The sequence below is a fragment of the Symphalangus syndactylus genome, chromosome 23 (genome assembly GCF_028878055.3).
Source record: "Symphalangus syndactylus isolate Jambi chromosome 23, NHGRI_mSymSyn1-v2.1_pri, whole genome shotgun sequence".
Lineage (NCBI taxonomy): Eukaryota > Metazoa > Chordata > Mammalia > Primates > Hylobatidae > Symphalangus > Symphalangus syndactylus.
Genome location: NC_072445.2, coordinates 69,169,279 through 69,192,906, shown reverse-complemented (window position 1 = coordinate 69,192,906; position 23,628 = coordinate 69,169,279). Strand labels below are relative to the sequence as shown.

Sequence of the window (23,628 nt, the reverse complement as noted above, 5' to 3'; positions counted from 1 at the left end):
ATGATGGATTTTTAAAAGCAATTTCTTTTCCGTAGATGCTGATGGACAAGAAAGCTCATCTTGGCTGGAGTTGAACACGGGGAACTTCTTGGTTCCTCTCACTCTTTCCTATTCTCAGAGCCTCTCTTCCGTTTAAGACAGACATCACCTAAGATCCCAGCCTCCTCCTCCCCCGTTACAGTGTGCAGAGTGAAGTTCCAACAGTCGACTTGCCAAGAGACAAGGCTTCATGAAAATTCTCCCCCTGGAAAAGCCAGAGTCATTTGCCCTGGAGGCTCACAGGGACACACACACACACACACACACACACACACACAACCAGCCCAGAAAAAACAAGAATGGCCCTCAGCCCTCCTTGCCAGCCCCCTCCCCCCAGCTCCAGTTCTGGCCCCTTCCCTGCCTCTACACCTCCCCACGATAAGCCCCAGAGATAAGATTATGGCAAGTGACAAGGGAGATCCACACTCCCGAAGCCTGTGCCCGTAACTACGCCCCCATCCTCATGTCAATTCTCAGTGCCTTCATTTTGTGAATCAGCAAATGTTATATAAATGATTTACCATTTTAAAGGTGTGATAACATCAGACCAGAGGGAGATAAGGGGCTTTGTGTGACACTCGAAGCCACGGTGTTGGGAGTGACTTGAGGATTTCCTTCTCTGCCTTCCCAGGGCTTAATGCCCCTTGTTTATCTCTTCCTCTCACCAAATTACTTCGGGCCATTTACACGTCTCCTTCCCCCACCAGCTCAGCTTCCTTCTCTTCCCACGCCTTCTGTGAGGCTCTCTGCCTGTCCCACCGCTGGTCCCATGCTTATTGGTGGGGATTTCTCAGAGGCTTCTCTGGATGTGTTCTGAGCTCTCAAATGGCAAACAGTGTTTTTCCAAATTCTATTTTCCCACTGTGTAATTTAAGAACCTACACAATCATACAAGCATCATCCCCTGACCTTGGCCATCATTTTTATTTTGCATTTTCTTTAACATTCTCCATCCAAATGAATCCATCTGCAGCTCGCCATTCCAGGCTTTGCAAAGTCCTCATTCTTCTTTTTTTGTGTGATTTCATTAAGTTGATGTTTTTAGTAGTGGACATCTAGTTGGCTTAAAATATTTCACTATTGAAAGCCTCACTTGTGTTTAACATCTAACTCACACTGGAGTAAACTAGTATGTTATGCATGTTAGTCATTTATATATATTTACAAATCTAAATATCTATTGCAACATATAAAGGATGACTTTTCCTAGACTTCATAGCTCCCTTTGTTTCAAACTATGACGCAATTTTTTTCTGAAGCTCGTTGAGACGGTTTATACACAAACTATGATGGGTGAGAGGCGCAGGCAGGTGCTCTGAGGGGAGACTTCCTTGGCCCTGCAGGCATCTGAGCCTCTCCCAGCCATGCTGCCCGCCTCCGTCTGCAGCTTCTTTCCTTAGCAGAGTCAGATTCGAACACACGGCTCCCGGCAGCATGGGGGCCCTTCAACTCTAGCGACAGAACCGTAACTTCAGAGCCCTACCTACCACACTCACTTCCGGTTTATCCTCGTGTTTTAATTTCCTGTATTTACACAGTTTTTCTCAAAGCCATTCCAAAGGTTCTCCATTGAATCATCTCATTAAAACCCCTTAAAAGACAGCTCAAACGTTTAAGTTATAAGAGAGAGATATGATTCATTCCTTTGAGAAAAAATAAACTGAGGCACAGCTAAGCCCGTCGTGCCCCTGGGCCTGATTGGCGGGCAGGGCCTTGCCATGCCTGGTCTAACCTGTAGCTGCTGGTGACCAGGCTGTGTCCCCCGGACCTCCTCGGCCTTCAATGGAAGAAAGTCAGATTTCTCAGTCAGATTTTGCTTGGAGAGCCCAACTATTTCGTTCCATTGAAATAATTGGAGAAGTTCTTTTTTCCACAGGCATCCTGCCTGCACTTCATCATGTGTATTATTTTGGATTTGCTTCAAAAAGAAAAATGGCCTTTCATGGCGTATACAGAATGTGGGCAGAAATTGGACCGGGCAGACACAGAGCTCCACACAGAGATGGAAAATATTCAGGGTGAACACCCACACTCGACACCCACGCTCCCGCAGAGAAGCGAGCCCCAGCGCTGGCCCCACACCTGAGTGCCTCCTCCGCCGGAGACGCGCCAGCGGCCAGGCAGCCTCTGCTCCCCGGGCCGGCCTCCGCACGTGCTTTATCCGCCCCTGGGTGGCTGCGATAGGAAGGTCCAGAAGTTTCCTGCCCGTGTGCGCTAAAGCGCTCCGTGTGCCTGCGCCCCGGGACCCACCTGCGGAGGCCTGGAGAGGCCCTGCCAGCCCAGTCTCCTCTGCACCTGAGGAAAGGAAGTGGCTGCCCCTAGAACGGAGGAGCTGGCTGAGAAGCTCGAATCCTGGGACCCCCCCCGCCCCCCCCAAGTTCTGGATGCCAGTGGGTGCCAGTTTCCCCTGCTGTCTTCACCAGAGGGGCCTTCTCTACGCCACCTCCTCCCTCTGTCCCTTCCCTTCCCCAGGGCCCAGTGTCTCTAAGGAAGGAAACGATTACGTCAAAGCAACCAGCACTGAAGTTTCAGAGAGGTCCTGTATCTTTTAAAACAGAAAAGACAGAAAAAAGAGGAGGCGTCTCACCCTGCAGTCAAAAGGACCGCAATCCAGCCAGCAGACGCCAAGGGACGCTCTGTGCACGGCCATCCCGGGGGTTTCAGCAGCATCACCAACCAGGGGAAGGGGAGCTTCCCTGCGACGTCTCTCCCTGTCCCTGTCACACAGTGTGCTCCCTATGGTCATCAATGAGCCCTTCCAAATATGAGGGAATTTACACCAGAGTCCTCGTGCTTCCTTAGAGAAGGTCGTCGCAGTACAAGGCCCATCACACTCTTCACAGTTCTGGACTCTGTTTCATCTCTTTTCTGAAGCCACCCCCATTCCGTCTTCTATCCCTCCACATCCACCTAATGTCACACTTCAAAAATAATGCATAGTTAACAGCCAGCAATTGGGCACCTGGGGGAGGATGAATTGAGGCCATCCAGGGACACACCAGAGTGAACTCCTCAAAATTCCAGAGACTCTTCCTAAGAGAAAGAAATCATGCATCCATCATTTTCTTTTTGTCCCAAATGTAGACACAACATTTGTTTGCCTGGTGGATAAAACTGAAAGTTACCCTAATATTGGAAACCCAGATCTGGGCATATCAGAGAAATTTGTTTTTAAAGACATCGCTAAGGACTTTGAACCCAGCACTTGACCTGTATTTCATATTACTCTGACCTAGTCGGGGATGCCTTCTGGGTTCTAAATACTTAATTGGAAAATGTCTGGCACAGCCAGAAAATAAAGCCCAACTCTCCTTTTACGAGATTTACAGCAGACTGTCAACACCATCTGATAATTGAATCTCCTTGAAATCGGCAGAGCTATAGAGATATCATCAGGCCAGCTGATGTACAAACCAGCAAGAAGAAGAAAAAGAATTAGAAAAACTGATTTTACTCCATTTAATGCTTAATCAAGGGAAATGCAAAATTTGCCCAACTAAGGAGAAAGAGAAATATAAGGTATAGTTTTCTCAAGCTTTGTTTAGAAGCAAAAGGATCCCTCCACTACATTCCAGCCTGGGTCACAGAGTAAGACTCTCTCTCTCTCTCTCTCTCCCTCTCTCTCCCTCTCTCTCTCTCTCTATACACACACACACATATATATTTCCATATATATATGGAAATATTATTGTCATGCATTAGCTCTTTTAAAATATCCAAAGATAACATGAAATGAACAAAGCAGGAGGACCTGGGTGAGTCTGAGCCCATTCCAGAAAAAAGTTGGCAGCAGTAAGAGTGGTGTTTACTAGAAAATTAACCTACTTCCAGCAGACAGTAGACAATGTGACTGATATTAAACAAAATGCGTGGATGTGTTTGCCTTGATGTTGGAAGGGTGGAGCTGCATCTGTTTTCCTATTATGTAAAACCCCTGCCCCGCTCCTGCCAAAACATTCTCCCAGTGACACGTCTGCCCGCCTCTGGATGCGTTCCTTACTAAAACAAATACGCCTAACACAGCATCTTTGATAGCAAACGCTCACAAAGGCAAACAATGAAAACTCCTAGGGTGCGTTTCTTAGGATGGCACCGGGCGCCATGCAGAATTGCCACACACAAAAGCAAAACAGTGCTGCTGGCTGACTGGGCCAGGCCCCAGATGTCAGCAACTTTTAGTAACTTGCTCTTTCTCGGCGAATAACTAATTTCCTCCGCTCTGGGCATCCCGCAGTCCCTCCCTAAGAAGTCACCCTGTGTGTAGATGTTGTCTCTTTGAGGAGAGTGATAACTACTCAAGCAAACCATTCTTATAAGCGCACACTTATTTACTCTCACGAATGAAAGGAGAGTGTCTCGTGGAAGTAAGATACTGGGACCCTATAAAAGTGCAATTCGACCTTATCTAATCTGCTGCGTGTTTCATCACAGGGATATGCAATCATGGAAGCCTTTGTGCCACAGGAAGAGGGAAAGGCTCTCACACACGGGCGAGGTGGCGGGGGTCTGTGACCTGGCCCGGACTTTGTGCGGAGCTCTCAGTGAGGACTTCGCGGTCCTGGGGCCAGTAGGTGAGAAAATGATGGATGGGCCGGGTGGGCGACGGCAGGAACGGCCTGGAGAGGGCTTCCTCCTACCATCTGCTCAGGAAGGACGTCAGCGCCAGACTAAACACAGGCCGGCGCGGCTGCAGTGTGCGAGCTTGTGCGCCCGCCGCCGGCCTTTAAAAGCACCTTCCTGCGCGCGAGGGGGAGACACTGGGAGACCAGGCGCCCCGACCCATCGGCTGGTCTTAAGGAGAAGCAGGGCCGCCCCAGACTGTCGCCGCGGCTGGCAGAGCCGGGCGCTCCCCGGGGAGTCTGGGCCGCGGTGCCCCGTGCCCCACTCCACCAGGACTGGGCTTCCCCAGCTCTTCCAGGGAAGAGGGCACAGAGAAGCGCCTGGGCACCCCTGTGGCGGGCCGGACCCCGGGAAAGTAGAACCCCTGCTGCCCCGCGCACCCTTTGGTGGCCAAACACCTCCGGAGCCTGAGGTCTTGGGCCTCCTGTGGCTCTGCGTCCTGGGTTCTCTTTGCCCCCCCAAGGTTGGTCTTTGGGTCAATCGTCCAGACCCAAGCCAAGCTTGTGTTGGGCAAGGGAGGAATTCCTGGAGAAGGAAAAAGCCCCTGCCAGCCTCCGCCCTTCATTCATCTTCCCTGCCACCCACTCTCTCCTTTTCCCTGCTCCTACCCCAACCCTGACCCTCAAGGCCCACCTGGCCAAAGACAACAGCTGCGTTAGTCGCTAGGCCTTGGTGGGACTGAAGGCGGAGGTGTCTGGGCCTTTGCTGGGGCAAGGCCGCGGTAGACTGCAAGTCCTGGGTAGAAACCCTCCTCTCTTCTGAGAGCCTCAGTTTCCCTCTCTATGATTCCAAGGGCTTGACTTTGGTGACTTCTGGACAGCCCCGGCATGGTGTCCTGGAGGTGAGCTACAACCTGAAACCCACCTCCTGCTGCCCATCCCTCCTCCAGCGTCCTCTGGCTGACATCTGCCATGGGTCCGAGAGGAAGTGCTCCTGCTTCCTCAGTGTCCTGAGGCTCCTGGCCTGCCGGCCTGCCTGCCCATCTGTCTGGAGCTGTGGGTAAGAGCCGGCCCACCATTGAGGCAAGGGCAGAAAAGAGCCTCTCTGCTTTATTTGCTGTGTTTTCTGGAGAATCTTCCTTGGGGAAACTAAATGAAGGGAAAAGCAGGAGAGGAGCCACCAGATAGCATCCAAGAGGAGAGAAAAATGCATTCACCAGCAGGTCCTTTATTCGTTTATACAGAATGTCTGTGTCCAAATATATACCCTTTTTCTGTGCATGCACTTATACCAGTTTCTCCTCATGGCACTGGTGTGAGCATCTCTAGAAGAGTATAGAAGTGTGCAGATAAACCAGACCAGTGCAAGTCAGTATGTGTACACATATATAATAGATTCAAGGGTTGCTGTGGGTAAACATCCTTCCCATAATAATTAGTATTTAGCTTCGTGGATGTCTGCAAAGGGTGTTCTGTTATACACCCAGCTGCTACAAGAAAGCCAAACAGGGAGCAGGCCTCTCTATGTGTTTGTTGATTACACGGATTAGTAAACGTATCATTGATCTGAAATGCACATTTTTTTTTTTACATTTTAGCAACTGAAACAGAGATGAGATTTACCACTGATGATATTTAATAATTTAGTTTTTTCCCCTCTTAGTGGCTCATAAGCACTGTACCTTATCATAAATGGCGTCTTAGGTCCAGTGAGCCTGTGCAGAGCAATTGCGAGGGCTGTGTAATCTTGGGAAAGCTCTTTCTTTCCTTTAAGCTCAGTTTCCTCATGTATAAGATGTAGATCATAATATCCATATCAGCGTCCTTGTGAGGATTAGGTGAAAGGAGTATTTAAAGCACACAGCAGGATGACCGCATACTAAGTGTTCTGTGCATCCTACCAGTCTTTATAATTGTGGTTATTAGTGTCCGTGTTTAAGATTGGAGAAACATGGAATAAATTGCCTCTCATTAGCGTGCACACTCTGCCCCAAACCCCTTTTTTTGTGGGGGGTTTTGTAATTCCCCCCACATCCCCTAACTCACATCTAGTGAGTGGGGAGATTTTCTAATTCCCACTGAGGTCCTTGTGACCCCAAGCCAAAGCGGACCTTTAGTAAATGTAAATTCTGCATTTCTCTGCTGCCTTCATTTATAGTCAACCCAGTTGGACTAAAAAAGAACTATCCGGGCAACCATAACTAAACACTACAGAGCAAGTGCCTCCTTTCCTTGCATGCATTTATTTCTGTGGAAATTCGCCTATTTGCTACAGTTTGTCTTTTCTTGTTTCTTCACTTCCAAACTAAACAGCGCTAATCCGAACGCATACCTCTGTGTGTGCCAACGTTTAGCCTGTGTCTGTGTCTGCTGCGTATGTAAATACGGGCAAGCCTCTCTGTGGGCAAAGCCATGGGTGTGCATGGTCCTTGTTCCCATAGGTGATTTCGGGGTGTGTAATTGCACGTGGGGGTGTGAGACCTCGCCAGCACCGCCACTCACTGGTCCTGTTCTCGAAACCGGTTCTTTGGAGGCTCAGTTTTTGGTAATTAAGACTAAGGAGTGTTTAAAAAACAGAAGTACATTTTCCTGGAAACCAGCAGTCTTTATTTGCAACTTTTATTGGCAAACCTGGCTGCCAGTAAATACATTCCTTGGCATCTCCCACAATGTAATTCACTTGATGGAGCGGCCTTGCTTTTTCTGTAACGTGTACATCAATTAAAAGGGCCGCCTGGAAGGAATGCGTAGTGGTGGCTGAAAGCCCCAGTCTCAGGTCACCTCCCTCCTCTCCAGGAACAAAAGCGTCCGTGGTCTGTGCCTGGAAGTCTGAGATGGTCTTCCCGATGGGGCTATTCCCGCCTGAACCCTGAGGGATGAGAGTTGCAGCCTAGAAAACCAGGTGCCAGGCCCTGCGGGGTCCTACGCCGGCGGCGTGATCTTCCCCAAGCCTCCTCCTCTAGAGACGGGTTCCCAGGGGACGCTGTGGCGGGACAGGCTGAGCCGGCCCTTGGAGCCCGGCGCGGGCAGAGGCGCCGCGGAGACAACGCCTCCGACGGCAGGGGGCGCTCGTAGCACGCGCAGTGCCCGGTGCGGGCGCCCAGGACGGCTGCCGGGCCCCGGGTTCCCGAGGCGCGGGACATGCCAGGGTCTGGTCCCCTAGCCTGAGAGCCCCAGCCTGGGTCGGCCAAGTGGCCCCCGGGCTTCCACATCGTCCCTTTTTCTGCTTATGCTCGCGGGGAAGCGGCGGGAAGCCTGTGGAGGGCGGCCTGGGAAGGTCACCAGTGCACGCTTCCAGGCGCCGACCCACTCGCGAGGACCAGCAGTTCCCGGAGGCGTCGGCCCTCAGGTCCTCAGGGGAGGCCAGCTGCACCGAGCCAGGTGTCTGCCTTGTCCCTGTCCTGAGAGGTGCAAACACCGGCCCCGGCCCAGGCCCCCGGGGCTGCCGCCTAGAAGGTTCAGAGCTGGGGGCCGACCGCGCCTTACCCGCAGCAGGCCCGGCGGTGCGTCCGCGTGGTGCCACTCCCCGGCCGGGGTGAGGGACGTCGGAAGGAAGGTCCCAGGGCGCAGGGTTCCGCGAAGGTAGCCCTCGGAAGGAAGGCTGGCTGCAGCCCCGGCGCCTGGGTCCGCTGCGGCGCGGGGCCGGAGACCCGGGAACAGCCAGCCACCTGCAAGGTTGCAGCCCACCTCACCACGCCGGCGGCTCCGGAACTGTCTGTGGGTCTGTCTCACCGAGCAAAGCCTTTCTTCCGACACCCATAGCCAAGGCGCGTCCGTGCAGGGGCACACGCCTTCCGCTCCAGCCCCAGGAAGGCGCCTTCGCCCTGCAGTCCTCCGACGGCCGGCTCCCGCCGCACCCCGCACCTCGCACCCTGGCTCCGGCAGACTCTAGGGCCTGGGAACTCGCCCACCCTGCGCGGCGCGCCCCCCACATGAGCCGAGGTTGGGAGGCTGCGGGGCCTCTGTCCTCCCAGGCCGTGGATGGAGTGCGGCGGCCGCTCTGAGTCCGCTGGGGACCTGGATGGAGAGAAACTGGGGCTCGTTCGTGCACACACGCACCATTTGTTCTTTCCGATCATCTATCCCTTTACAAATTTTATTTTTATTCTGGATTGTTAATACAAGACGACAGTTTGCATCTCCATTTACCTCTGCCTGAACACAGGGAGCCCTAAGTCTTTTGAAGCCGGGCACCAAAGTTAAAGATTCACTTCCCGCATTCTCTATGGTCCCCTCTTGCAGCTTAGCTCGGCTCTGAGTCCCTTCGAGGCGGGGGCTTTCCTGCAAAGGGGCGACAGGTGGGCCATCCCGAAGCGGGAACGAGCAGGTGTTGGCTGGCTTTCTCCTGGGTGAGTAATTAGGGGAACCGCCCCTCTAGGGGAGTTAGGAGGTGACATTAAATTATCCCGTCACACAAACTTCCCGTGGAGGTCTGCCCCTAGGAGGGCAACTATCGGATTAATCCAACCATGTAGACAGGCAATATGGATCACTTTGTCTTTAAAACAATCGAAAACCAAACGCTCTTTTCGTTGATTGTAGAAATTTTTCTACTAAGGAGGGGGCTGAATTGGAGGGACTGTGCTAACAAACCCTCTACTTGAAAATCCCCCAGCTAAGGGGTAGCTGCCCAAGGTCGCGGCCACTCAGATGTTCGGTCCCCACTCCTTCCTCCGCTGAAAAGTCGCACCGATGACTAACGTTGCCTGCTGGCCTGGTGGTTTGAAAACGAATGCCGGGCATTGATACAAGGATATCCTCCCCTACCCCTGGGCTTCTGGTCTAAGCAAAGGAGGACGAATGGAGAACTAAGACAATTATCTAAGTAATCTAAATAGCTCAAAGCCACCCCCAAGCGGACCTTGCTCCAGTGGTCTGTGATGGCAGCCTAGTGGGCAGTTTTCTAGTGGCCCTCTGGGGTTAATTGCCTTAATCTTCCACTTTGTCTCCCCCAGCAAAGGGAAAGATGCTAAAGCAGCTGTGGACTTGCAGACTCCCTCCTGTGTGTGCAGAGCCCCCAGGAATCACTGCCCCACTGGAGCAGGAGAAGCGCCTTCCCTCATGCCCTAAGCCTGCCTTTTCTGCTGTCCCCAGCTCCTGGGCCAGGTGGAGCCCCCCCGAAGCTGGTTTCTACCTGCCCTCGCCTCCCCACTGCAGCCCACAGGTCGGCTTTCAGGGCTGAACCCAGAGCCCAGGGGATGGAGACGCCAGAAAGCGGGGAGGTAAGGGAGAGGGCGTCTAGGCACACCACAGAGGTGACTGGGCTGTGACGGGGACAATCCGCACAACACGAGCTAAGCTCACACCCCTAGGGAGTGATTTTTCTGGACTGCCCCCATCCCAATCTCCACTCCCTCTGCTTTACTTGAAAAAGAAAAAGAAAGAGAGCTCCTTCTGGCTCCTGGTGACCCATATTTAGGACACCATCCCATCCCCCAGCACACACATTCCTACAGTGTCACCTGGTCCCCAATCCGAGCATTTCCTGGAGTGCTCGCCACATTCCCCTTCCTGGTGCTTTTCTATGGTGGGGCCAGGGGAGGCCTTGTTTCGAACATCGCTGTGACGTCACTCCCCCTCCTCCGAGCTAAGCACCCCTCGGTGGGCCCTGGGAATTATTGCTCGGCCTGCTGGGGAGGGGCGGAGTGTGGGCCCAGGGAGGGTTCCACCAAACCTCCATTACCGCTGTCGCCTGCGGGGCCTTCAGGCTGCAAGTACGTGAGGTGTCAGAAAAGAAGCAAAAGGGTTCCTGTGGGGGCTCTTCTGCCAAATGAGTCAAGAGATGTGCGGAAGAGGATGACTGAAGTACCCCGTGGAGTAGCAGAAAGGGGCATCAAAAACTGTAACCTGAAAATAAAAACTTTAACCTGTTCCCCAAAAGACTTCACGCCTGCGTCTTAATGTTCAAAGCACACCACTAACAACAAAAATGAAATAAGAAAAGTGCTTGAAATACAATCAAGCCGCTTACTGGAGGCTTGCTTCCGAGTAAGTTTATAAAACCCAAATGCAAATATCTTTTCCTGGCGAATATCCAGAGATAAACCAGTGGAAAGTTGATCTTGATAAAACTACATCCCTCCATTTTTTTTCGCATGCCAGATACTAATTTCATAACGGCAACTTTTATACCCAAAACGGAGAGCTGAGAACACCGCTGCAGTTCGATTTGCAATTTACATAACAAGCTGTTTACACTTCACTGGGCCGATGGAGGGAGGAGGCAGAGAAGAGCAGGAGGCGACAGGCTGGTGGGGGAGGGGGCAGCGGGGCACAATTGCCTGTTGCAAAACTCGGGGCCGAAGGCGTTTCCCGCATTCGGAAAACAAAGCATCCGTAATCGCTGCGTTCATCTCCGCGCACCGCTAGCAGCGTTAAAGGCAGCTTAAAGACCGAATTCACCACTCGCTGAGGTGTTCAGGGAGACCACTGAAGTCTCCTCCAGGCTGAAGCCAGAGCACTCCTTAAAGCCTGGACCAGGGGGGCTGATAAGACCTTCAGGGTGCCGGGCTGGGGGCTGAACACGAATTAAGTGTTCAAGTCGTGGGGCTTCACCACCACCCTCGCCTCTGTCTAGTGTCCCTGGCACCCAGCAAGTACTGAGCCTCCTGTTGGTGCTTCTCCAACCCACCAGTGACTTGGCCCGCAAACCACCTGGAAAAGCAGTCTCCAGACCCCGGCGCACAGCAGGCCAGGAGGCAGCTGCCCCGGGATTCAGAGCAACCTCGGGGCAACCCTCCCTCCTCCAAAGGCTAGTTCTAGAAGTGGCAGGTCCTCTTTCCTTCGATGTCAATGTCCATTATGAAACAGTAATTTTTAAACGTTCAGGTGACACGGAGATGCGCCTGCTACACGTCAGCGTCCTTCACATGTAACAACCGAAGCTGCAATTTGAATTTTCCTGCCCACGTGAGGAAGCCGGGATTGGAACCGGGGAGACCAAAGGGGTCCCGAACATGTCCTTGGAGTTAATACATGGTCGGAAATCAGGGGCAGCGGAGCTGTTAAATGCGTCACGCACGCCTCTTCGCAGTCTCCTGAACTCGCCACTTCCCCCAGCTTCTAGTGAACGACTTGGGATTCAGCCTCCGGGAGGGTCTCTCCTCAAATCGCTAAAACGCAGAATCGCCGTGCCGGGGGAGGGAGGCCTGGCTCTTCCCTGCTCCTTCGTTTCTTTCCCTCATTGCTCTTCTTCCTGTCCCATTCCAACCACCCAGCGACGGCAAATCTCAGGCGTGTGCACAACGAGCGGGGGCCCTTCTGTGCGTATCCCCCCAGAATCCTTGAACCGCCCTCTAGGTGCGATCCTGCACATTCCCCCAGACACACCCGTTATCTCTGCGAGCCGGCAGCCCCGCGCATGTGGAGATGGAGACTGGCCCGGGGAAGCGTTAAGCTCTTAGACATATTTATTTGCTTCTTGTCATCACACCTGCTAATGTCGCCGAGCCCGCAGCCTGACCCCTCATCTCAGCCGAAACGCGCCTGATGGGATCAGAGGGGGAGGCGACGCGGCGAGCCGGTGGGACCCTCGTGGGCGAGCACGGGAGCGCGGGGAAGCAGCTGGGCTCCGGCAGCCCTTGCCGCCCGCACCCTCAGGCCGCCAAGGGCCGGCCCCCCGGGGAGGGGGGCGAGAAGCAGGGCGGCCCGCAGCCGGGCAGGCTCATCCTTCGCGGGTGAACGGCCGTCGGAAACTCCCAGCAGGGCCCCGCACCCCTTGCCTTAATTTCGACTGGGGAGGGGTCATGGAGGGGGGCCAGATGGGCGACGAACCTTCTTCCCCACCGCGAACAGGGCCTGGCTGTGACTGAGCCCTCAAAATCATGTCTTTTGTAGCCGAGTTCAGGACAGGAGAACCTCCAAGTGGAGAAAAGCCGGAGACGTCAGTGACCGGAGTGAGACTGGCGTTGGAGAAGGGAGGGAAGGGGCTGCGGGAGAGGAGAGGCGGCGGGGAGGAGAGGCCGGGGCAACCCCAGCGCTGGCGTCGGCGGGGCTGGCGAAGGAATGAGAGCGAGCCAGCACGAGGCGGGGCGGAGACGCCAGGGCCACTCGGGAGCCGTGGACGGAGGAAGGGTCTGCACGGGGCCCGGGAGTACCCACGAAGTCTGCGCGAACAGCGGGCGTGGGTCCGGAGGGCCCGGGGTGGGAGGTCTGCCGGGCGCCGGCGGCAGGCAGGTGGACTGCGGGGGGCGAACCGACGGCGGGCCGGTCGCCGGCGCAGGGCCGGGGCCCGGGCCAGGGCGCCCGGCGCGCGTGTGGTCAGCCCCGCGGTCCTCCGGCCTCCGGGAGCGGGCCGGCAGGGCTCGGCCTCCGGCTCATTCAGAGGCGGTTCTCACCTCCCATTGGCTGTTGCCGCTGGCGGGGCGGGGCTCCGCTGCCCGGAAAAAAGTGTAACTGCGTAAAAAAGTCCTCGCCTGGGTGACGGATGCTCAAAAGTTCAGAAGTTTTCCCAATGCTTCCTTAAGCGGCTGGCGCGCGAGAGACCGAGAAAAGGTGACGCGGGGCCCGGGCAGGCGGCCGGCGCGCGCCCCCCCCCCCGCCCGCCCTGGTTATTTGGCCGCCTTCGGCAGCTCAGGGCAGAGTCTCCTGGAAGGCGCAGGCAGTGTGGCGAGAAGGGCGCCTGCTTGTTCTTTCTTTTTGTCTGCTTTCCCCGGTTTGCGCCTGGAAGCTGCGCCGCGAGTTCCTGCAAGGCGGTCTGCCGCGGCCGGGCCCGGCCTTCTCCCCTCGCAGCGACCCCGCCTCGCGGCCGCGCGGGCCCCGAGGTAGCCGGAGGCGCCAGCCCCAGCGAGCGCCGGGAGAGGCGGCAGCGCAGCCGGACGCACAGCGCAGCGGGCCGGCACCAGCTCGGCCGGGCCCGGACTCGGACTCGGCAGCCGGCGCGGCGCGGCCCGGCCCGAGCGAGGGTGGGGGGCGGCGGGCGGCGCGGGGCGGCGGCGAGCGGGGGCCATGCAGGCGCGCTACTCCGTGTCCAGCCCCAACTCCCTGGGAGTGGTGCCCTACCTCGGCGGCGAGCAGAGCTACTACCGCGCGGCGGCCGCGGCGGCCGGGGGCGGCTACACCGCCATGCCGGCCCCCATGAGCGTGTACTCGCACCCTGCGCACGCCGAGCAGTACCCGGGCGGCATGGCCCGCGCCTACGGGCCCTACACGCCACAGCCGCAGCCCAAGGACATGGTGAAGCCGCCCTATAGCTACATCGCGCTCATCACCATGGCCATCCAGAACGCCCCGGACAAGAAGATCACCCTGAACGGCATCTACCAGTTTATCATGGACCGCTTCCCCTTCTACCGGGACAACAAGCAGGGCTGGCAGAACAGCATCCGCCACAACCTCTCGCTCAACGAGTGCTTCGTCAAGGTGCCGCGCGACGACAAGAAGCCGGGCAAGGGCAGCTACTGGACGCTGGACCCGGACTCCTACAACATGTTCGAGAACGGCAGCTTCCTGCGGCGGCGGCGGCGCTTCAAGAAGAAGGACGCGGTGAAGGACAAGGAGGAGAAGGACAGGCTGCACCTCAAGGAGCCGCCCCCGCCCGGCCGCCAGCCCCCGCCCGCGCCGCCCGAGCAGGCCGACGGCAACGCGCCCGGCCCGCAGCCGCCGCCCGTGCGCATCCAGGACATCAAGACCGAGAACGGTACGTGCCCCTCGCCGCCCCAGCCCCTGTCCCCGGCCGCCGCCCTGGGCAGCGGCAGCGCCGCCGCGGTGCCCAAGATCGAGAGCCCCGACAGCAGCAGCAGCAGCCTGTCCAGCGGGAGCAGTCCCCGGGGCAGCCTGCCGTCGGCGCGGCCGCTCAGCCTGGACGGTGCGGATTCCGCGCCGCCGCCGCCGCCCGCGCCCTCCGCCCCGCCGCCGCACCATAGCCAGGGCTTCAGCGTGGACAACATCATGACGTCGCTGCGGGGGTCGCCGCAGGGCGCGGCCGCGGAGCTCAGCTCCGGCCTTCTGGCCTCGGCGGCCGCTTCCTCGCGCGCAGGGATCGCACCCCCGCTGGCGCTCGGCGCCTACTCGCCCGGCCAGAGCTCCCTCTACAGCTCCCCCTGCAGCCAGAGCTCCAGCGCGGGCAGCTCGGGCGGCGGCGGCGGCGGCGGCGCGGGGGGCGCGGGCGGCGCCGGGACCTACCACTGCAACCTGCAGGCCATGAGCCTGTACGCGGCCGGCGAGCGCGGGGGCCACTTGCAGGGCGCGCCCGGGGGTGCGGGCGGCTCGGCCGTGGACGACCCCCTGCCCGACTACTCTCTGCCTCCGGTCACCAGCAGCAGCTCGTCGTCCCTGAGTCACGGCGGCGGCGGCGGCGGCGGGGGAGGCCAGGAGGCCGGCCACCACCCTGCGGCCCACCCAGGCCGCCTCACCTCGTGGTACCTGAACCAGGCGGGCGGAGACCTGGGTCACTTGGCGAGCGCGGCGGCGGCGGCAGCGGCCGCAGGTTACCCGGGCCAGCAGCAGAACTTCCACTCGGTGCGGGAGATGTTCGAGTCACAGAGGATCGGCTTGAACAACTCTCCAGTGAACGGGAATAGTAGCTGTCAAATGGCCTTCCCTTCCAGCCAGTCTCTGTACCGCACGTCCGGAGCTTTCGTCTACGACTGTAGCAAGTTTTGACACCCCCTCAAAGCCGAACTGAACCGAACCCCAAAGCAGGAAAAGCTAAAGGAACCCATCAAGGCAAAATCGAAACTAAAAAAAAAAAAATCCAATTAAAAAAAAAAACCTTGAGAATATTCACCACACCAGCGAACAGAATATCCCTTCAAAAATTCAGCTCACCAGCACCAGCACGAAGAAGACTCTGTTTTCTTAACAGATTAATTCAGAGCCACCTCCACTTTGCCTTGTCTAAATAAACAAACCCGTAAACTGTTTTGTACAGAGACAGCAAAATCATGGTTTATTAAAGGACAGTGTTACTCCAGATAACACGTAAGTTTCTTCTTGCTTCTCAGAGACCTGCTTCCCCTCCTCCCGTCTCCCCTCTCTTGCCTTCTTCCTTGCCTCTCACCTGTAAGATATTATTTTATCCTATGTTGAAGGGAGGGGGAAAGTCCCCGTTTATGAAAGTCGCTTTCTTTTTATTCATGGACTTGTTTTAAAATGTAAATTGCAACATAGTAATTTATTTTTAATTTGTAGTTGGATGTCGTGGACCAAACGCCAGAAAGTGTTTCCAAAACCTGACGTTAAATTGCCTGAAACTTAAAAATTGTGCTTTTTTTCTCATTATAAAAAGGGAAACTGTATTAATCTTATTCTATCCTCTTTTCTTTCTTTTTGTTGAACATATTCATTGTTTATTAATAAATTACCATTCAGTTTGAATGAGACCTATATGTCTGGAGACTTTAATAGAGCTTTAATTATTACGAAAAAAAATTTCAGAGATAAAACACTAGAAGTTACCTATTCTCCACCTAAATCTCTGAAAAATGGAGAAACCCTCTGACTAGTCCATGTCAAATTTTACTGAAAGTCTTTTTGTTTAGATTTATTTTCCTGCAGCATCTTCTGCAAAATGTACTATATAGTCAGCTTGCTTTGAGGCTAGTAAAAAGATATTTTTCTAAACAGATTGGAGTTGGCATATAAACAAATACATTTTCTCACTAATGACAGACCATGATTCGGAAATTTTAAGCCCATGAATCAGCCGCGGTCTTACCACGGTGATACCTGTGTGCCGAGAGATGGGACTGTGCGGCCAGATGTGTACAGATAAATATTTGGCTTGTGTATTCCATATAAAATTGCAATGCATATTATACATCCCTGTGAGCCAGATGCTGAATAGATTTTTTCCTATTAATTTCAGTCCTTTATAAAAGGAAAAGTAAACCGGTTTTTAAATGTATGTATATAATTCTCCCCCATTTACAATCCTTCATGTATTACATAGAAGGATTGCTTTTTTAAAAATATACTGCGAGTTGGAAAGGGATATTTAATCTTTGGGAAACTATTTTAGAAAATAATGTTTGTAGAACAATTATTTTTGAAAAAGATTTAAAGCAATAACAAGAAGGAAGGCGAGAGGAGCAGAACATTTCTAGGGTGGTTTCTTTTTAAACCATTTTTTCTTGTTAATTTACAGTTAAACCTAGGGGACAATCCGGATTGGCCCCCCCTTTTGTAAATAACCCAGGAAATGTAATAAATTCATTATCTTAGGGTGATCTGCCCTGCCAATCAGACTTTGGGGAGATGGCGATTTGATTACAGACGTTAGGGGTGGGGGGGGGTGGCCTTGCAGTTTGTTTTGGAGATAATACAGTTTCCTGCTATCTGCCGCTCCTATCTAGAGGCAACACTTGAGCAGTAATTGCTGTTGCTTGTTGTCAAAATTTGATCATTGTTAAAGGATTGCTGCAAATAAATACACTTTAATTTCAGTCAAAAACTGCTCTACATGGCCTGTGATTCGCTCGGTCCCCTCCCCCAGGGTCGTCACCTAATCGCCGGGAAGATCGCAGCGGCGCTGGCGCGGGTGTCTCCTCTGGGCAGGCCGGCTGGGGGTGGCCTCACGGCCCCGTTTAAATCTCGCTGGGCCGTCGCGGCGCTAGGTCCCGGGGCTGCCTCCAGCTGCCTCGCGTTACAGCCTCTCTGGGGGCGGGGGAAGGGGAGGGGGTGACGGTAAAGACCCATCGCCGGTCTCCAGGAGTTTGGTGTTACTGCTCCACTTTGGGGAGCCGAGCGAGGAGCCGGGATTTGCGGACAAAGGGCCCGCGGCCGGAGCTGGGGTGTCGAGGCCCGGAAGGGGAGCTGCAGCAGGTGACTTACGGCCCTGTCCCCACGGGCGGGCCGGCCCAGCCCCAGGCGGAGCAGCTCGGCCGCCGGAGACGGTAGCGTTCTCGACGTGTCTGGTTGGACTCTGTGGAGTAGGGGGTGGCGGGTGGAGACCCGCGCGGCCCACGCCTGGCTTTCCGGCTGGGGCGTTTCTCGCAGGCCCAGTCCTTTCCGAGGCGCGCCCGCCCCGACGCCGGCCTCCTGGACGCCGCTCGCGACGGGAACGCTCTCCAGCTAATTAGCTGTAATTACCCGCGGCGGCCCCGGGGCCCGGCTTCTGTTTGCGTTTGGAGCTCCTTCCTCCCCACACCCCGCTCCGCTGCCTCCCTCCCCAGATTAGCCCCGGCCTCTGCGGCCTCCTCCTGAAATGAGTCGTTGGAGAAAACAGAGTTAAAGGAGACCCCTGGCAGTTTACTGGGCTCGTCGCAGGCGGGGTCGGGGTGCCGGGAAGACCGCGCTGAGACAGGGCGGCAGGCGCGGAGTGCCGGGGATGGGGACCGCGCAGGGGGCGCCGAGCGGGGAGAAGCGCCCTCGGGACTCCGGCCGCGACGCTTGGAGGAGCCCGCTCCCTCGCCTGGTCACCCCGCGTCTCCGCCTGGCGCTGCAGGGCCCCGCCGAGCTCTCACTTCCTCCTCGCTGGCCTTCTTTGTTGTGAAGACACACGTGTGTTTAGGAGCGCAGCTGGGGTGGAAAGGTCAGAGGCACTTCATTGCTCACGGGTGACAGCTCGCCCCGCGCCGGCCCGCAGCCTCCAGGCGCGGGACCCGGAGCTGCGCGTTTGCAGGACCGCCCCCGGCCCACCCGCCTCGGCCTGGCCGCACCAGACCTGCCCGGGCCAGCGCGGCGGCCCCAGGCGGCCTCCCCGGCAGGGCTGCGTCCTCGCGCGGTGTGTGAGGTTTGCAGAGGCCGCCAATCACTTGGCAGTGGCCGTGCGGGGAGTCGCTCGGCCTCAAGGACGCCAGAAGCCCTCGGGCGAGCGGCAGGCTCAGCGTGTTCGGAGCCCACGTGCCTGCGACTCTCCACTCTCCTTGGGTCTCGGCTTTGCGGCCCGGAGGAGGTGGCGGCCGCAGTCAGCCCCGGCCTAGGCCCAGGTCGGCAGTGGAAAGCCGGGCGGGCTTTCTGCACCGTTCCCAGCGGCGGGAGCGAGCTGCTGGGGTGACCTGGGCGAGGGAAAGAGTCGACTCGCTCCCAGCTGGGGGCCCTTCCGAGTCTGGCCTGCCGAGGAGTGGGCCGAGAGCAGCCCCTGTCCTTCCTTGCGGGGCTCCAGTCCCAGCTGCAGGAGAGGAAGCGGGTATGGGGGGAAGCGCGGTGCTTTGGTTTCTGCGGCCAGCGAGGAGCCCCTGGCCCACAGGTCGAGAGTGTTTATAGGCGTGCGCGAGCAAAGCTTCTTAGCAACTTGCTTTACCCTCTTCTATTCGAATGTTTGAAAATTAGGCATGAAACATACATGTGTCTAAGAAGGTGTTTGTGTTAAACATACATGACGTAGTCATTTCTGCACTCGCTGCTGTGCAAGTTTAGAAGCTATGTTAGTGGAAGGAGAAAAGTTCTGCTCATTATTCGGATTTTAAAAACCACATCTATGTAATGTCTGCTACTATCAGTACATTACCTTTTCCATTCTCACACCCGATTCAAGAAAACCAACTTCTGCCAATCTTATTTAACGTGGAACTACTTATTCCTTAGAGGTTTGCACGTTTGGTTTGTACTGTTTTAGGAATAAGGATAATTTTCCTGCGAAATATTCTAAGAAAAACTCCTTGATATTTTAACTAATAGCCAGTACATTTTGAAATTAGCCTGTGACAGCGGTCCAGATCCATGGTGCGGGGGATTGGCTGATTTTTAAAATAGCCTCTGTAAAAAGCTTTAGGAGAGTAGGTATTTTGTCCTTTATGTAGAAATGGGCACATTTATTTTAATGGCAATTTATGCCATGACTACATAAATGCCAGCATGCCACATGCCATAGGCAGTCTTGCATTTGGCATGTTGCACGTGTGGGAAGAACCGGTGCTGAATTTTCCAGGGTTATGTAGTTAGCAGACCTTTTTCACCAGACTGCGTGCATACAAGCATGCATTTTACAATTTATTATTCCACAAAATTTGTGTCATTAATAATCGATGCTTGCAAAGGAATAAGGCTCGATTGTACTGGTGGCCTGTAAGCTCCTGGCTGTTTCCTGCCGGGTCAGAAACAAGGGTCAGGAAACAAGAGTGCCTTATAGTCCTATTGGGCTCTCCTTAACTTTGACAGGCGAGGAAAGGACCTGGGGCAGGAAGGGTCTCCGTTTTTAAGGCGGACTGTCATTAGTTTTGTTCTTAATGGTGCAGGTGGAGGCTGTCTGGACAGATTGCCCAGGAGGGACAAGAGGTGTCCATACTTGATCAGGCCTCAGGCACCCACACCCGTGTTCTCTGAGGCTGTTAGTGGCACCCAAAGCAAGGCCAGTTGGAGTGACAGTTTCCCTCTACTCCTGCCCCATCGCTGAGAGCTCTGTGAGAGGGGCTCTCATTTGCGAGGCCCCCCGCCCCCATTTGCTTCAGAGCTTAGCTCTGAGTCCCCTGCTCCTTGGGCCTGCCTGGTTTTGCAGGGCCTTCTCCACTATAGGCATTTCATGGACAGTTCATGAAGCCATTAGCCCCTTCCCACCCGTCATAAACAAATGTCGTGTTAGGGGCAAGATTGATGGTGGCCAAGTCATAAAGCTGGCCAGGCAGGACAGAATATGATTGTGTGCGGGCAGCCATTCTTCAGCCAAGCAGAGAGATTGGGGTGTGGGACCGAGACTGTGTCAGTCTTCCCCCCACCAATCTGAGGGGGGAGCTCAGGAGAGCTCCCAACAGGGAAGTTTAATTTATTCTGACAACGTCCACTTAGGCAGGAAGAGAAACCCACTGAGATTTGCCATGGGGCCCTAAATGCCAGCTTCAGAAAGTCCACTTTCTGAAATCTCCTGTTTCCATTTATAACAAAGCCAAAAGTTTCCCTGCAAAGAGCTTTTATTACTGATGCTTTCCCTCCCACCTTAACCGAATGTCTTCCTTTGCAGCTGGGGCTCTATCTTCTTGTCTGAAACTTCTGAGGCCTTGATTTCCCACCCTCTTTTATCCCATCTCCCCCTTTTCGGTGGGAATCCACCATAACCATTAGGCTCTGTGCATCTTTGTGTCTGTCTCTTCGTCTCTGTCACTTTTCCGCATCCTTCTCCCTTCCTGCCCCCACAGAAGGCTGTGGCGCCCCCAAGTTTCTCCGGGATGTCCCCACTCCCAGCCCAGCTCAGGGGCCTGCATGCCTGCCCTCCACTGCACCATCTGGGGGATGGGCCGGATGCAGCCCTGATGCGGAGCTTGCGCCCAGGCCTCAACAGACTTGGGGCCACACTGCAGCCGGACAGGCAGGTTCCAGGTCCTAGTCGGCTGGGAAAGAAGCAATACTTAAGTAAATGAATTCCAGCTCCAAAACCCATTCAGGAAAATGAAAGCAGCTTCTCCACGAACCTTCTCAACGTGATTACGAGTGGAAAATTGAGCAAAATGTACCATATCCACCTTATTGGAAACCAAAGTACGACGCGGAGAGCATACAGCTCAATTTAAGACCTTTGTTTTGCTCCTTTCCCATCTTACCCTGGCCCCAAAGAAACCCTCTGGTTTATATTATTTTTTTGGTTGTTTACTTGATTTTTTCCCTCACTGATTTCAAATTTGCAGCATATTGAGCGTATTATGGGAGATGCAGTAGGATCTGGAATTTCCTTGCACGTAGACCTGGCCCTGTCTTGGAGAAGGCTGGAGCTCACACAGGGAGATACAGCCAGAGAGAAGAGGCTGGGTCTGTGTGGTCCTCGGGGAGGGCTTGGAATTGTTCCCAGCTCAGAATCTCCCTGCCTGGGGTTGGGAGGGTGACCTGGCAAGCCTCAGTGGGGCTTCTCCCTGGCCCCCTCCTGGTCCAGAGGATGCCTCCCTTTCTCCAAAGAGCATCTTCTCTCTCTGGCCTGTCCGTGGGCCCCTCCAAGCCCACTGGTCCCCATGGGTGTCATTAGGACTTGACGGGTCCACCCTCTCCTGCAGCTGCCACTGCAGGCCGTTCCTACTGAGGGGACTCAGTGGGCTGCTCCTTGGCCCCCTAAGTCAACACAGCTTGGTGCTACTTGGGTGGGCATGGGAGAGCAATTTGTGAGCCCAGCAAATGAGCATCAGAGCGGGAGCCAGGACCAGGCAGTGAGGCCTCTGGCTTGACCCAACTGGTGGGACCCCAGGCAGGGCCTAGCGAGGCGGAGGAGGCTCCAGGGAGGGGCTCCAGCGGGGTGGTTATGTGGTTCCATGCACTCAAGGTTGGGAAAGGAAGGAGTTTTTTGGAGAGCTTTGAGGACGACTTAGATCCCGAGATGGGGGAGAGGGAGATGGAAAGAGAGGGGAGGGAAGAAGTGGAGAGAGAGACATACCCCCTCCCATTACCTACCCCGGGGGAAAAAGCAGGAAAACCAACACATTTAGCGCCATTAACTCTTGAGGCCTCCACATTTCCTTCAGTATAAAAGCAGGTCATTGGTCCCGGAGGCTGTGCCGGGGCTCATTAAAGGCTACAAACAAACCGGACGGGTGGGAAGCACGTTTCAGCGGCGACTGGATTTTTAAAAATCTGCTGGTAGAGTGAAAACAAAAATTGTCCTCCAAATTGGCAAAATCGGCGTCCCAGACGGTGCGCAGAAGGGTCCTGCGAGGCCTGTCCCCGGAGCCCCGCGCCAGTCCTGGAGGCCCGGCTGGGTCCGCAGCCCGGTGTTCACTCGTGGGTCGGGCCCGGCCGCGGGGTCTTGCCGCAGCCGGGACACTCAGGACAGCAGCGGCTGGGGAGCCGGGGCCAGGGGCTTCCTTGCGATGCCAATGATTTTTATTATTATCACTCGCAAACGACACACGCGGCCAAGGCCTGGCCTCACAGTGGCTGTGCTGGTCATCGCGTGGAGGAGTGCGCGCTAACCCAGGGGCGAGGGGGGCGCGCCCAGTGTCCCAGGGAGAGCTTAGAAGGAAGACGCCCACCGTGGTTCCCACAGTCAGGGACAGTCTGGGTACTAGAAATTCCCAGAGAGAACTCGAGGGGCTGATGTCCTGGGTCACCAGTCCCTGGTGCCTGTGGGGCTTCCTGCGCGCCCACCCCCATCCCCCTCCCCCCTCCCCCCTCTCAGGTTCGACGGATTCTCCCGGAGGCGCAGGACAGTGATGTACAGTAAGTGTTTGGTGACAGTGGAATAACGTGACAGTCCGCTGCATTTGCCAGCTGGCTCCTGGGCGGGCCTACCCGCCCGGCCCGACCCGAGTCGAGTCTTCGGAGCCGCCGGGTAAAGCCCCCTCCCCCGCCCCGGTGCAGCCCCGCGTTCCCCGCGCCCGGCGCTGCCGGGGAAAAGTGGCACAACAGGAAAGCCTCGCCAGAAGGCCCTTCCCAGTCGGCTTCCTCGCCATAAAAAGCCAGACTCCAGCCGAGGTCCTGACCCCTTCCAAATATACATTCCCTTGCCCGCGGCCCGCCACTCCCGCCCGGGCCTCGGGCTGTGCAGCTTCCTCCTAGGCCTGCCCGGGCCCATGCCTCCCCCGAAGCGGCGGGAGTCGGTGCAGCCCCAACTTCTATTGCGTGTCCCAGTTCGCCAACCAGCTTTGCTCGCGTGCCGTTGGCCCGGAGGCTGCCGCGCCGGTCTCTGCGTGCGCCTGAGCGCACTGGAGCATTTGCGAGGCCAGGGCTGCTGACGGCGAGACGATACTTTGATGAACACGGTGCTTCAGTGCCGCCCCAGCTCTCCGCCCGAGCTGGAGGTTGGGGCGCGCTAAGCCGCAGCGCCTGGACAAGTGCGCGGGCCGGAGCCGCCCAGGCTTGCACCCAGGGGCTTGTGGCCGGCGCATGCGCACGCGCCGTGGCGGGTCTGCAGGCCCAAAGGCCCGGCCCCTCCCTCAAAACCGGAGCGGGGAAGCCCAGAGGCTGAGAGCCTCGCCCCGGGTCGCAGGAACTGAGGAGCGCGGAGGCGGGCAAGCTAGGTCTTACCACCTGCCGTCGGGGCTCCTCCCCGCAGCAGCAAAGGGGTCCCAGTGCCCGTGGCAGTGCACGCCCAAGCGGACACGGTGGCTCCCAAATTCAGAGATCAAAGGGGCAGCTGAGAACGGGGCGTCCGCTGTGTGTGACCCCTGACCGTGGAGGAAGGGCGGGAGCCGAGAGTAGGCGGTGGGGCTTGGGGTCAGGCCCCGGTCGTCGGCTC

At 56.0% G+C, this 23,628-nt stretch overlaps 1 protein-coding gene across 1 annotated transcript; it reads left to right on the top strand.

The window, feature by feature from the left end:
- Positions 1-12,947: 12,947 nt before the first annotated feature.
- FOXC1 (forkhead box C1) lies at positions 12,948-17,007 on the top strand. The gene has a single exon (XM_055263594.2). The coding sequence runs from the start codon at positions 13,545-13,547 to the stop codon at positions 15,198-15,200; it is 1,656 nt and encodes a 551-aa protein (XP_055119569.2). The 5' UTR covers positions 12,948-13,544; the 3' UTR covers positions 15,201-17,007.
- Positions 17,008-23,628: the final 6,621 nt, after the last annotated feature.

Bases quoted from the DNA above. Each gene is read 5' to 3' on its own strand.
- FOXC1 (XM_055263594.2), top strand. From the start codon at position 13,545: ATGCAGGCGCGCTACTCCGTGTCCAGCCCCAACTCCCTGGGAGTGGTG.